A 14,165-nucleotide genomic window follows, 5' to 3' on the forward strand; every position below is an offset into this window, starting at 1 on the left:
TGAGGATGAAGGTCGTGTTTCATCTGACTGTAAACCACTAAGTCCTGTGTAAATTTGAGAATCTTGTATTGTTAACCAAAAGGTGTTCCCAGGCTGTCAAGGCAGATGCCCTGGGCAGAGGCTAGACAGCACACTCCACGGACCACCTCCAGGTCTGTTGCACACCCCTGAGCTTCAGGTGGGTGCAATGTGGGGCACCCTCCTTCCAGCTGAGTTCCGTTCAAAAGCAGTCAGCAGCCCTGGATGCCTGTGTGCTGGGCACTGCTGGTGCCAGGTGGGCTGATGGGATTGGCCTGAAGCTGGTGTCCCTGGGAGCCAAGTGTCCCAGAAGGTGGAGAGTCTCACCTGCCTCTGCTGTGGGTGTGGCTGCTCTGGAGCTCTTCCCTTTTACATATAGACATGTGAAAAGCAAAAGGCATTGTTCCTTCTTTTATGTTATGTATCGCGATCTGCTCATCCTTTGCACGTCGTCCATTTGGCATCCCCGTTATGTTAGGTCCCTGCTGGATCCAGACCCTCACAGGAGGCTCCCCGCCCATAGGTGCTCACATTCTGGCTCGAGGGATAAGGTTGGGCTTCGAGGTGGTGTGTTTCAGCCTCTGGCTGTAGCCCCTTCTCCCCTGTAGTGAGGCCGGGAAGATGACCAGGAGTGCCCGGCTCATGCATCCCCCTCTGCATGGAGGCGGTCTGGAGGTGGGGACTGAACAGCCTCTCCACTGGCTAAGAGAAACACATGCAGAGAAGCGCTCTGCTGGAGGGCAGGACCCAGGCAGTGGATGCCCAGACAGGGGAGAGAGGGATTTGGATCTAAGGCCCAGTGAGCCCTGACATAGCACGTGTATTCTGCCGGAAGGTCACAGGCCTGCGTTGTTCGCCTCTGGTTCTGAGTACCTCTCCCGCTTACTGCAGCGTGCCCTGGTGGTGCACTCTGGCTGCTTCCCACACACTGGTGCCTGCTTGCCTGATGCTAGTTCTCCTGTGTCTCACACACGCAGGGCAGGAGGTTCGTCTATGCTGGCTCTAACTCGGGCGTGGTCCAGGCGCCTCTGGCCTTCTGTGGGAAGCACGGTACCTGCGAGGACTGTGTGCTGGCTCGGGACCCCTACTGCGCCTGGAGCCCACCCACAGCGACGTGTGTGGCTCTGCACCAGACTGAGAGCCCCAGCAGGTACGGGGCAGGACGCGCCGCCGGGGGATGTCCCTGTGTGTGCGGGTGAGTAACACGTGCCGGTTGTTTTGCAGGGGTTTGATTCAGGAGATGAGCGGCGATGCTTCTGTGTGCCCGGGTGAGTGACTCCTCGACGTCCTGTTTCCTGTGGGAGTGGTGAGGTCTTGTAGCCATTTCACGGTGCTTCAGTTCTGTGGTATTTGTGTGTGTTTTGTTTTTCTTTCTCCACTTGGAACAGAGGTCAGGTGTCCTGTAGCAGACTCATGGTCTTCTCTGTCTTTTTTTCTTGCCAAAAGAGTATTTGAAGCCACTTAGAGTGTGTCTGTTTACTGGGAAGCAGTCTCCTTCCAAAACCGTCCTGTTTTCTTTCTGCTTAGCTTGGGGCTCATTAAACAAAACCTAAGTCTGTTATAAATGGGGAGAAAGGAGCCCGTGAGTGATTAATCCTCAGGCAGTGGAAGGGCTGGGGTGGTGTTTCCCCTGGGGCTCCCACCTGAGATTCACCCGCCTGTGGATGTCTGAAATAGTGCCTCGCCCAGAGGGAGGGGTGGCATCAGGCCAGGACTCCCCTTCCCCAGCAGCCACCTTCCAGGGTGCTAAAGGCAGACTTGACCCTCGGTTCTGTGTCCTCCTGTCCCTGACAAGACAGCTGTCATCAGACTAAGAAAAGTTTAGACAGCTGGGCATGGCGGTACACGCCTGTAGTCCCAGCTACTAGGGAGGCTGAGGCAGAAGGATTGCTTGAGCCCAGGGGTTCAAGGCTGCGGTGAGCTTATCATGCCACTGCACTCCAGGCTGCGTGACTAAGTGAGACCCAGACTCTAAAAAGAAAAGAAAAGCTGACCAGGCACAGTGGCTCATGCCTGGAATCCCAGCATTTTGGGAGTCTGAAGCAGGAGGATCACTTGAGCTCATGAGTTCAGGACCACCCTGGGCAATGTGGTGAGACCCTGTCTCTACAAAAAATACAAAAATTAGCCAGACCTGGAGGTAGACACCTGTAGTCCCAGCTACTCTGGAGACTGAGGTGGGAAGATCCCTTGAACTGGGGAGGTTGAGGCTGCAGTGAGCTGTGATTGCACCACTGCACTCCAGGCTGGGCAACAGAACCAGACCCTGTTTCAAGAAAAAAAAAAAAAAAGAAAAAAGTTTAGGCAGGAGGAGAGTGCTGAGATACCCTGAAAGGTCAGCCTTCCTTGTAGCCACTAGCAGAAGCATCTCGTGTCTGATTCAGAGAGCGCCACTAGGCGCAGAACTGGCCTCTGCTCAGCCTCCCCAGCCTGGCGCGTTTTCTTCTGGGACACGGGTGAGAAATGCGATTTCTACTGCTCAGAGCTGCCTCTGATTTCTTTGTCCCTATGGGGTGTCATCCAGGGCTCATCTTTGCTTTTTGGTCACGCATGTCTTTATCTCCTTAGTTGTTCTGGAAGATTCCATGTTGCTCCAGTGGGTGAAACTCTTGCATCATCTTGTGGGTATTTTAAAGAAGTTGTTAAATAGCAAATGGGGATTGTTGACGCTGTGCACATTTATTTTGATGTTCCAGATAAAAGTAAAGGAAGTTACCGGCAGCATTTTTTCAAGCATGGTGGCACAGCGGAACTGAAATGCTCCCAAAAGTCCAACCTGGCCCGGGTGTTTTGGAAGTTCCAGAATGGCGTGTTGAAGGCCGAGAGCCCCAAGTACGGTCTTATGGGCAGAAAAAACTTGCTCATCTTCAACTTATCAGAAGGAGACAGTGGGGTGTACCAGTGCCTGTCAGAGGAGAGGGTTAAGAACAAGACGGTCTTCCAAGTAGTCGCCAAGCACGTCCTGGAAGTGAAGGTGGTTCCAAAGCCCGTGGTGGCCCCCACCTTGTCAGTTGTTCAGACAGAAGGTAGTAGGATTGTCACCAAAGTGTTGGTGGCATCCACCCAAGGGTCTTCTCCCCCGACCCCAGCCGTGCAGGCCACCTCCTCCGGGGCCATCACCCTTCCTCCCAAGCCTGTGCCCACCAGCACATCCTGTGAACCAAAGATTGTCATCAACACGGTCCCCCAGCTCCACTCGGAGAAAACCATGTATCTTAAGTCCAGCGATAACCGCCTCCTCATGTCCCTCTTCCTCTTCTTCTTTGTTCTCTTCCTTTGCCTCTTTTTGTACAACTGCTATAAGGGATACCTGCCCAGACAGTGCTTGAAATTCCGCTCGGCCCTGCTGATCGGGAAGAAGCAGCCCAAGTCAGATTTTTGTGACCGTGAGCAGAGCCTGAAGGAGACGTTAGTGGAGCCAGGGAGCTTCTCCCAGCAGAATGGGGAGCACCCCAAGCCAGCCCTGGACACTGGCTATGAGACCGAGCAAGACACCATCACCAGCAAAGTCCCCACAGACAGGGAGGACTCACAGAGGATCGACGACCTTTCCGCCAGGGACAAGCCCTTCGACGTCAAGTGTGAGCTGAAGTTCGCGGACTCAGACGCAGATGGAGACTGAGGCCGGCTGTGCGTCCCCGCCGGCGCCTCGGCTGCGACGTGTCCAGGCCTGGAGTGTTTTGTGTTTCTCCTGTTCAGTATCCGAGTCTCGTGCAGTGCTGCGTAGGTTAGCCCGCATCGTGCAGACAACCTCAGTCCTCTTGTCTATTTTCTCTTGGGTTGAGCCTGTGACTTGGTTTCTCTTTGTCCTTTTGGAAAAATGACAAGCATTGCATCCCGGTCTCATGTTCTGCAGTCATTTGGAGTACTTGAAGAAGGCCTGCGGGCGGCACAGAGTTCCTGAGCCCTTTCTGTAGTGGGGGAAACATGGCTGGACCTCTGTTGGCTGAGAAGAGCATCCCTTCAGCTTCCCCTCCCTGTAGCAGCCACTAAAAGATAATTTAATTCCAGATTGGAAATGACGTTTTAGTTTATCAGATTGGTAACTTATCGCCTGTTGTCCAGATTGGCACGAACCTTTTCTTCCACTTAATTATTTTTTTAGGATTTTGCTTTGATTGTGTTGATGTCTTGGGTCATTTTTTTTTTTAATTATAGAAGCAGATGTTTTAATATTTAGAAGAAGATGTATATCTTCCAGATTTTGTTATATATTTGGCATAAAATATGGCTTACGTTGCTTAAGATTCTCAGGGATAAACTTCCTTTTGCTAAATGGATTCTTTCTGCTTTTAGAAATGTAGACATGAACACTCCCCGGAACCCACTCACCTTTTTCTTTTTTCTTTTTTTTACTTTATTCCTTGAGGGAAGCGTCGTTTTTGGAGAGATTTTCTTTCTGTACTTTGTTTTACTTTTTCTTTTTTTTAACTTTTACTCTCTTGAAGAGGAGGACCTTCCCACGTCCGCGAGGTGGGTTTTGAGCAAGGGAAGGTGGCTGGGTGAGCTGAGTGGAGCCAGGCTAGCCCCGAGCTGAGATGGGAGCGCGGTACAATCTGGAGCCCACAGCTGTCGGTCAGAACCTCCTGTGAGACAGCTGGAACCTTCACAAGGGCGCCTTTGGTTCTCTGAACATCTCCTTTCTCTTCTTGCTTCAATTTCATACCCACTGCCTGCCCGGACTTTCCATCCAGCCTCACTGAGCTGCCCGCCACTGGAACGGAACTGGGCCTCCGTGGCCGGGGCCGCGAGCTGCGACCACAGCACCCTCAAGCGCAGGCGCTGTTCCTGCCACTGTCCTGAAGATGTGAATGGGTGGTACGACTTCAACACTGGTGAATTTCACACTCCATCTCCCCGCTTTGTAAATACCCATCGGGAAGAGACTTCTTTTTCCATGGCGAAGAGCAATAAACTCTGGATGTTTGTGTGCGTGTGTGGACAGTCTCGTCTTCCAGCATGATAGGATTTGACCATTTTGGTGTAAACATTTGTGTTTTATAAGATTTACCTTGTTTTTATTTTTCTACTTTGAATTGTATACATTTGGAAAGTACCCAAATAAATGAGAAGCTTCTATCCTTGATTTGGGGAAGACATTCCTTAGCGGAGGCCGTGCAGCCTCCCGCCCCTGCATGGCCCAGGTGGCACAAGCTGGGGTCACTCTTTTCTGTCCGTTTCCTGCTGTGTTTTGCCCTCTCTGGCCTGTGACGTGCTCTTGGTGACTTCTTCCTCAGTGCCCTCTCTTTTCTGTCCTCTCTGTCTCACAGCCTCGTCTCCTAAGCCCCTCCCTCCTCCTGGCTCCTCCTCCCTGTCCTGTCTGGGCCATGCGGGGGACAGGAGGCCTTCCTCCCCCTGGACCCCCTGGCCAGCCTCGGGTTCGGGGCCCGACAGCAGCTCGAAGGTCTCCTTGCTGCCGCCCTTCCTGAGTGACCAGGCACAGCACGTGCACGCCCTGGGGACCTTCCACCTCTTCTGCCAGGCGACAGGTGAGTTGGGCCCTCTCTGTCCCCTGTGCCCTGTCCATCTGTCTCCTCCCACAGGTGGGGGGCAGGCGGGGGCATCCTCCACATCCCTCCACGTGTGTTCCTTTGCCTTCTTTATCTGTCCTGGCTGCGTCCCTTGGTTTGAGCCATTTCACGCTTTCATTGTGGGTCCATCCCGAGGGGAAGTGTAGACAGTCAGTGTGAAACCACTTCTAGTATACAGGGGCCAACCAGTGTTTTCTGTAAAGGGCTAGATATTTAGGCTTTGTGGGCCGCAGGCTCTGTCACAGCCACTCTGCTCTGCTGTTGTATTGTAAAAGCAGCCAGTCAATACACAATGAGTGGACAGGGCTGTGTGCCAATAAAACTTTATTTATAAAAATCCATGGTGGGCCAGATTTGCCCCAAAGGCCCCAGTTTCCCAACCCATGATATATAGGATTGCTTATCCCTTAAAAAAAAATATATATATATATTTTTTCCCCAAGAGACAGGGTCTCCCTCTGTCACCCAGGCTGGTGTGCAGTGACACAGTCATAGCTCACTGCAGCCCCTGCCTCCTGGGCTTAAGCCGTCCTCCTGCCTCAGCCTCCAGAGCCGGAGTGCTTCTGTTTCTGCTAACAATTTGGAGGTTGATATATGTGGTATTTGGACATTTTTAAAAATTAAGAGCTTCCAGAATGGGAGTTGCTTTAATGACTTGCTTCATGGTTTTTAAAAGCAGAAAGGATGGGTGGGCATAATCCGCCTGCTTTGGGAAGCCAGGGCAGGAGGATCGCTTGAAGCCAGGAGTTTCACACCAACTTGAGCAACATAGCGAGACCTGATCTCTACCAAAAAATGTGAAAAAAACTAACCAGGCTTGGTGGCACGTGCCTTGAGGATTGTTTGAGCCCGGGAGTTTGAGGTTACAGTGAGGTATGATGGTGCCACTGCACTCTAGCCTGGGCCACAGAGCGAGACCCTGTCTCAAAAATAATCATCATCATAAAATAAAAACAGAAAAGACTGAGAGTCTAGTGTACTCCTCTGGGTCACTGGAGCCATTTGCCCTGGATTGGAAAATATTCGGATGGGATGTCTGCTCTTGAAAGATAATAGAATGTCCAGAACCACACTTCAGAGATGTATCCTGTGCTTCAGGCAGTGCATGGTCACCCTGGTGGCCCCTGTGTTGTCGTCTGACTGATCAGTAGATACAGAAAGGAAGTGGCGTGCTAGAGCCTGCCCGCGGGGAGGAATGAAGTTAATGAAGAGGAAAAGCAAACCCAATTGCTCTCTTTTAAAACATGTTAAACACACTGTCAGTAGCTCCTGAGAGTTTTAAGGTGCTGCCCTCTCCTGTTAAACAAGCTCTGAGAGCCCCAGGTGGCCCGTGTCTGCTGAGCCCGGAATGTCTCTTGGCAGCCAGCACTGGACAGGAGAAGCTGCCAGTGAGCGTGGAGCGCTGTGGAGACGGAGCTTTGGTGGGCTGGCTGGTGTGGTTCCGCCCCTCCACTGGGTGCCATGGACCAAGCCTGTGCCCAGCCGCCTGTGGCTGCTCTCACAGCTGAATGGTGCTCCTCGGCCAGGTGGTTTACCTTGGTGCAGGCATCCCGGAGGACTCCCTGTCTCCATGGAGCCTGTGTCCTGTGGCAGCACTGGAGTCCTTCAGGCAGACCCAGGAAGCTCCTCCTTGGTGGGGAGGCTGGGAAGCGGGCAGTGGGTCTCTATGAACTGGCCGTGGACCCAGGGCTCCTTTGCCAGCAGATGCAGGCAGGCCATATGGTCAGGAGATGTTATTTGTTTATTTATTTATCATTGAGGCGGAGTCTTGCTCTGCTGCCCAGGCTGGAGTGCAGTGGCATGATCTTGGCTCACTGCAACTTCCACCTCCCAGGATCAAGCGATCCTCCTGCCTCAGCCCCCCAGGAGCTGGGATTACAGGCACACCTCACCATGCCTGGCTAATTTTTGTATTTTTAGTAGAGACAGGGTTTCGCCATCTTGGCCAGGCTGGTCTCTAACTCCTGACCTCAGGGGATCCACCGGCCTCGGCCTCCCAAAGTGCTGGGATTACAGGCGTGAGCCACCACGCCCGGCTGCTTTTACAATTTTAAATGTGAGGCTCCAGGTGTGTCCCTGTAGCTAGGCGGGCATATACACAAGCCCCTGGGGTCAGCAGGGAATGAAAGATGGGTGCCCAGGGAGAAGGGATGTCACTGTTACAGCAGCAGAAACCACCCAGGTATTTCAACCACAGGGAATTGGTTACAAAGGTGATAGAAGGGCTGAGAACAAAGTGGGAAGGTGAGGTTTCCATTACCAGCCATGGGCAGGAGGAGTGAAGTGTCAAACACTTACTCAGTCTCGCCGGCTGTGGCCGTGCAATCTGCAGCCGCGCCCTGCCCGTCACACTGCCTTCACCACTGCTGGAGGCCCTACGAGAAGCCACAAAAACGTTTCTCCTTCCACCTTCCTGTCTCCTGTCAATGCCTCCCATGGCCGGACCTAACAAAGCTGGCGGCCACAGATGGATATGGGAATGTAGCCGTGGGCTCGCAGCAGCGTGGCCAGGAGCAGTGTGTGGAGGGTAGGGGAGCTGAGAGAGGAGCGCAGTATTTTTCCAGCGCTCAGGATGGACCCCACCCCCTTTTCACATTCTCTGCAGAGGCATTTGGCCCCATCTGGGACATTCCCATTCCCTTGTTCCACTGAGGCCACAGCCTGCAAGGGCTGTGAGACCTCCCCAGGGAGGACCAGCTTAGGAGAGAGTGGCTTCGGCCTTTTCAAGGGTGGGCCAAAGCCAGGGCGTCCTGGGCATGCCGGGAACTCAGAGGGGCCGTGGTTGTGAATTTCCCGAGTAGGCTCCGGGGTTCTGTTGGGGTCTGTGGATGCTTCCTGCGGCAGAGGTCACAGTGTGGCTTGTAAGTCCAGAGATCCTTTCCTGAGGAGAGTGAGTGCCGTTTTCTGCCTTGTGGGCCAGGAATGAGCCATTGCAGGTGAGGCCCAGGGCCTGGAGATTGCGATACAGTATACTCAGGGCACAGGCCTACCGCTTCCTCCTGTGTCCTCTCCCAGCCACCCAGGGCAGGGCAGCTTTGGAACTTGGCTGGGTTTTTCTTTCCTGTAATGGCTGTTTTCGTGGTAGCTGTCACAGTGGTTTGGGGGCTGTCTGATTAAAGGGCCAGCAAAGTGTCTTTGGAATATGAAGCTTAGAAGACATTGGTGGCATCTTCAGTTCACCATGCTGCGTCCTGGTGCCTGTAGCTCTGCTGGGTGACCCTGTGTGTTGGGGAGCGTCTCACCCCCCAGAGACGGCTGACCGATGGAAGGTCAGTTGGTCAGGGTCGCACTTGGGGACTGGGTCTGCCCCAGAGCTGGTGGAGACTCGTGTGTCTGCCTGCCCCAACACACTCTTGGCCAGTGCTCAGAAAGTGACCCCAGGGACTCGGCCGTCCAGGAGAGGTGAAGGCCCTCTGAGGCCGAAGCACTTCCTGACAGGGGATCAGGGTGGGTCTGCACAGAGGAAAACACAGCCCGTGGTGTGTGTAGAGGCTGCCAGGGCACAAGGGCCCAACGTGGGGTGCGGTGGAGTTGATGTGGCCATGTGGGCAGAGTAGGGCGGAGAGGCGTGTCCTGGGGATGGGAGAGCTTGAGGCCTGGTGGTGGGGTGGAGGCCCACCCTTGTCCTGCACCCAGGGGCCTCGCTGCCCATCCAAGGGAGGGACAGGGCCACACCTGTGAGCCCGTGTCAGGAGCTGGGGTGGGAGATTGGCGGCCAGTGCCCCTCTCCACCTAGACACATTTCGTCCCTTCACCACCACAGTTCTCGCCTCTGGGAAGTGGAATTATCAGTGGAAGATGATATGGAAAGATCTGATGGCCCTGCCACAGGCCAGCCCTGTCCCTGGGACAGGATGGGACGGTCCTGAGAAGGGAGGTTATGACACACCTAGGGTGTCATGCCTTTGCAGTGCCCAGCTGAGACAGCACAGGGTGTCACCCCAAGCGTGGTACCCTGGGCTCAGTGACAAGAGGGGTCACAGGTCAGGACTGCACTTCCTTGGGGCCCATGCCCTGGGAGCCGCTCGTCCTATGATCCTGAGTCCTGGGGGACTGAGTGCACTGGCAGGGCCTGGAGCAGCTGGGAGCAGCCGACTGCCTCAGTGTGCACCGTGGTCGCATGGGAGGGACAGCAGCCTTGAGAGCGTTCACAGCTGTTGCACAGCCATCCTGCCCCACACTGGCCCTGGGATGGACCGCTGTCTAAGCTTTGTCATGCGACTAGCAATGCACGTTTACTGTCGCCAGTCACCCTGGTACCAGCTGTGAAGGACGGGCAGGGACACACACACATTACACCCCCGACACACACCCCACACACGTCACCCCAGACACACACACCCACCCCACACACCACACCCCAGACACATCCCCCGACACACACCACACCCCAGACACACACCACACACCACACCCCCGACACACCACACCCCAGACACACACCACACACCACACCCCCGACACACCACACCCCAGACACACACACCCACCCCACACACCACACCCCAGACACACCCCCCGACACACACCACACCCCAGACACACACCACACACCACACCCCCAACACACCACACCCCAGACACACACCACACACCACACCCCCAACACACCACACCCCAGACACACACACCCACCCCACACACCACACCCCAGACACACCCCCCCGACACACACCACACCCCCTACACACACACTCACACCACATACCACACCCCTGACACACACCACACCCCAGACACACACAATCACCCCACACACCACACCCTAGACACACACCACACCCCACACACCCCACACACCCCACACACCCCACACACACCACACACCCCACACACCCCACACACACCACACACCCCACACACACCACACACCCCACACACACCCCTGACACACGCCAAACCCCTGACACACACACCTCCACACACACCCCACACACCGCACACACACCCCCGACACACCCCACACCCCCCGCATACACCCCCGACACACACCACACCCCAGACATACACATAGCTCCAACACACACCACACTGCACCCCAGATACACACCATACCCCAGACACACACCACACACCACCCGATACACACCACACCCCAGATACACCCCCACACACAATCCCAGTCACACACCACACACCCCACATGCCACACCCCAAACACCCGACACACCACACCCCACACGTGCCACACCCCACCCCAGACACCACCCCTCATACACACCCCACCCCACACACACATCACACCCCCCACAACCACACCCCACAGACACACCACACCCCACACACACACTAGCCACAGACTATGCCAGCCACATACCACACACCAGACACACACACCACACATGAACGTGACACATACTGCACACATGCCACGCACTGTACCCCCAGCACACACATCCCAGACACACACACCACACACACTACACAGACCACACAGCAGACATATCACACCCTGCATACCACACACCAGCACCACACCCCCCACACCACATGCCACACACACCACACACACACCACACACCAGCATCACACATACTACACCATACCCCCTCCATACACACCACACACAACCACACACCACACACCATCACACACACTACACCATACCCCCCCATACACACCACACACACACAACCACACACCACACACCAGCATCACACACACACCATACCCCCTCCATACACACCACACACACACAACCACACACCACACACCAGCATCACACACACACCATACCCCCTCCATACACACCACACACACACAACCACACACCACACACCAGCATCACACACACTACACCATACCCCCTCCATACACACCACACACAACCACACACCACACACCATCACACACACTACACCATACCCCCCCATACACACCACACACACACAACCACACACCACACACCATCACACACACACCATACCCCCTCCATACACACCACACACAACCACACACCACACACCATCACACACACTACACCATACCCCCTCCATACACACCACACACAACCACACACCACACACCACACACCAGCATCACACACACACCATACCCCCTCCATACACACCACACACACACAACCACACACCACACACCATCACACACACTACACCATACCCCCTCCATACACACCACACACACACAACCACACACCACACACCATCACACACACTACACCATACCCCCCCATACACACCACACACACACAACCACACACCACACACCAGCATCACACACACACCATACCCCCTCCATACACACCACACACACACAACCACACACCACACACCAGCATCACACATACTACACCATACCCCCTCCATACACACCACACACAACCACACACCACACACCATCACACACACTACACCATACCCCCTCCATACACACCACACACAACCACACACCACACACCAGCATCACACATACTACACCATACCCCCTCCATACACACCACACACAACCACACACCACACACCATCACACACACTACACCATACCCCCTCCATACACACCACACACACACAACCACACACCACACACCATCACACACACTACACCATACCCCCTCCATACACACCACACACACACAACCACACACCACACACCATCACACACACTACACCATACCCCCCCATACACACCACACACACACAACCACACACCACACACCAGCATCACACACACACCATACCCCCTCCATACACACCACACACAACCACACACCACACACCATCACACCATCACACACACTACACCATACCCCCTCCATACACACCACACACACACAACCACACACCACACACCAGCATCACACACACACCATACCCCCTCCATACACACCACACACAACCACACACCACACACCATCACACACACTACACCATACCCCCCCATACACACCACACACACACAACCACACACCACACACCAGCATCACACACACACCATACCCCCTCCATACACACCACACACAACCACACACCACACACCATCACACACACTACACCATACCCCCTCCATACACACCACACACACACAACCACACACCACACACCAGCATCACACACACACCATACCCCCTCCATACACACCACACACACACAACCACACACCACACACCTACATACCACACACACCACACACCAACCACACATGCCACACACACACATATCAGATACACCACATACATACAGATACATCACAATATGCACCACATGATACATGTACCATAACACACACACCACATAACAGACATGCACACCACACCACAAACACAATCATGTCCACCACACAACAAACACGTACCATGTGCATGCACACAATAAATGCACAGCACAAAACATCACATACACCAAATCATACCACACACACATCAAACACCATACACACAGACCATGCACACTCATTGCACATGTGCACACATACCAACACACACACACACACACTGTACACTATACCTAAAACACAGCCACCCCCATACACACCATACCAAACACAGCCACTCACACATGCGCCACACACAGCACAGCATACCACACACATCACACAAACACCAGTCCTACCACTGTTGACACGCACACACCACCACACATACTGCACACACCAAAGCACATACACACCGGACACATGCATGTTACCCACACCACACCACACACACCATCACGTTCACACATACACAACCATACACACACACACACACACACATTGTCGACTTAGGATCGTTTCAACTCACAGTGGGTTTACTGGGATGCAACCCCGTGGAAAGTGGAGGAGCATGTGTATTGACAAGGAGAGGAAAGCGTTCTGGAGCTGGGGGAATAAAGTTAGCATGTGGCCAAGCTCTGCGCCTCTCAACTGATGAACCCAAGTTCCTCATGGATCACTGGGAATACAGATGGGTGAAAAAATAACCCCACCACCCGTGTGCCAGCACATAGTGCATCTGGCATACAAACATAAGGATCGATAGAGATGAATGGTGGATGGGTTGTGAATACATGCAGATACAAATCATGCACTTGTACATTAGTGTGCACACACAGAAATAGATCGATATAATTTTTTAACCAAAGTGTAGTCTTTACCCTGTCAGGGCCTTGCCTTCACCCCTGCCAGGACTATCTTCCATGTCAAGTTTAGACCCGTGTCATTTTCAAAGCTAACAATGGTTCCCCCATACTTTGGGCAGCATTTGGATATTTGGATTTGGGATGGCCTTTTATGTTTTAACTACAGTGTTAGAAATCAGAGCCCTTGGAAGCACTGGGATCAGAGGGCAGCAGCAGAAGGTGCCCTTGGGCCTCTCTGAGAGGCTCAGGGATCCAGAGAGGGCCCCCGTTCCTAGCGGCCACAGTGGCCTGTTGGCACGCAAGTGTGTGTTCCAGCTGCTCTGTGACATTTCACTTTGTTTCAGACTCTCCTGAAAGGCCACGGCCGTCTTGGGAATTAGTTGACCTTGTGTGTTGGGCCACCCTTGCTGGACAGGACAAGGCAGTGCTATCAACTCCCTGTGATCTGAGGTCCTTAGCATGTTAGATGAGGCAGCTTCACCAGAAGCTGTCCACGTCTCTTCTGTTATCTGTGATAATTCCACGTGCCTTTACAGCACAG

The 14,165-nt window shown here is 53.9% G+C and overlaps 1 protein-coding gene across 7 annotated transcripts in view; it reads left to right on the top strand.

The window, feature by feature from the left end:
* SEMA4D (semaphorin 4D) overlaps window positions 1-5,104 on the top strand; it is a 120,009-nt gene extending 114,905 nt beyond the window's left edge. For all 7 annotated transcript variants that reach the window (XM_073021452.1, XM_073021450.1, XM_037998609.2 and 4 more), the window contains 3 exons: window positions 996-1,168; window positions 1,243-1,286; window positions 2,715-5,104. In XM_073021452.1, coding sequence (XP_072877553.1) covers window positions 996-1,168; window positions 1,243-1,286; window positions 2,715-3,640 — 1,143 coding nt within the window. In that variant the 3' untranslated portion in view covers window positions 3,641-5,104. The remainder of the gene's footprint in view (window positions 1-995; window positions 1,169-1,242; window positions 1,287-2,714) is intronic.
* Window positions 5,105-14,165: the final 9,061 nt, after the last annotated feature.

Source organism: Chlorocebus sabaeus, chromosome 12 (assembly GCF_047675955.1).
Source record: "Chlorocebus sabaeus isolate Y175 chromosome 12, mChlSab1.0.hap1, whole genome shotgun sequence".
In the NCBI taxonomy this organism is placed as follows: Eukaryota; Metazoa; Chordata; class Mammalia; order Primates; family Cercopithecidae; genus Chlorocebus; species Chlorocebus sabaeus.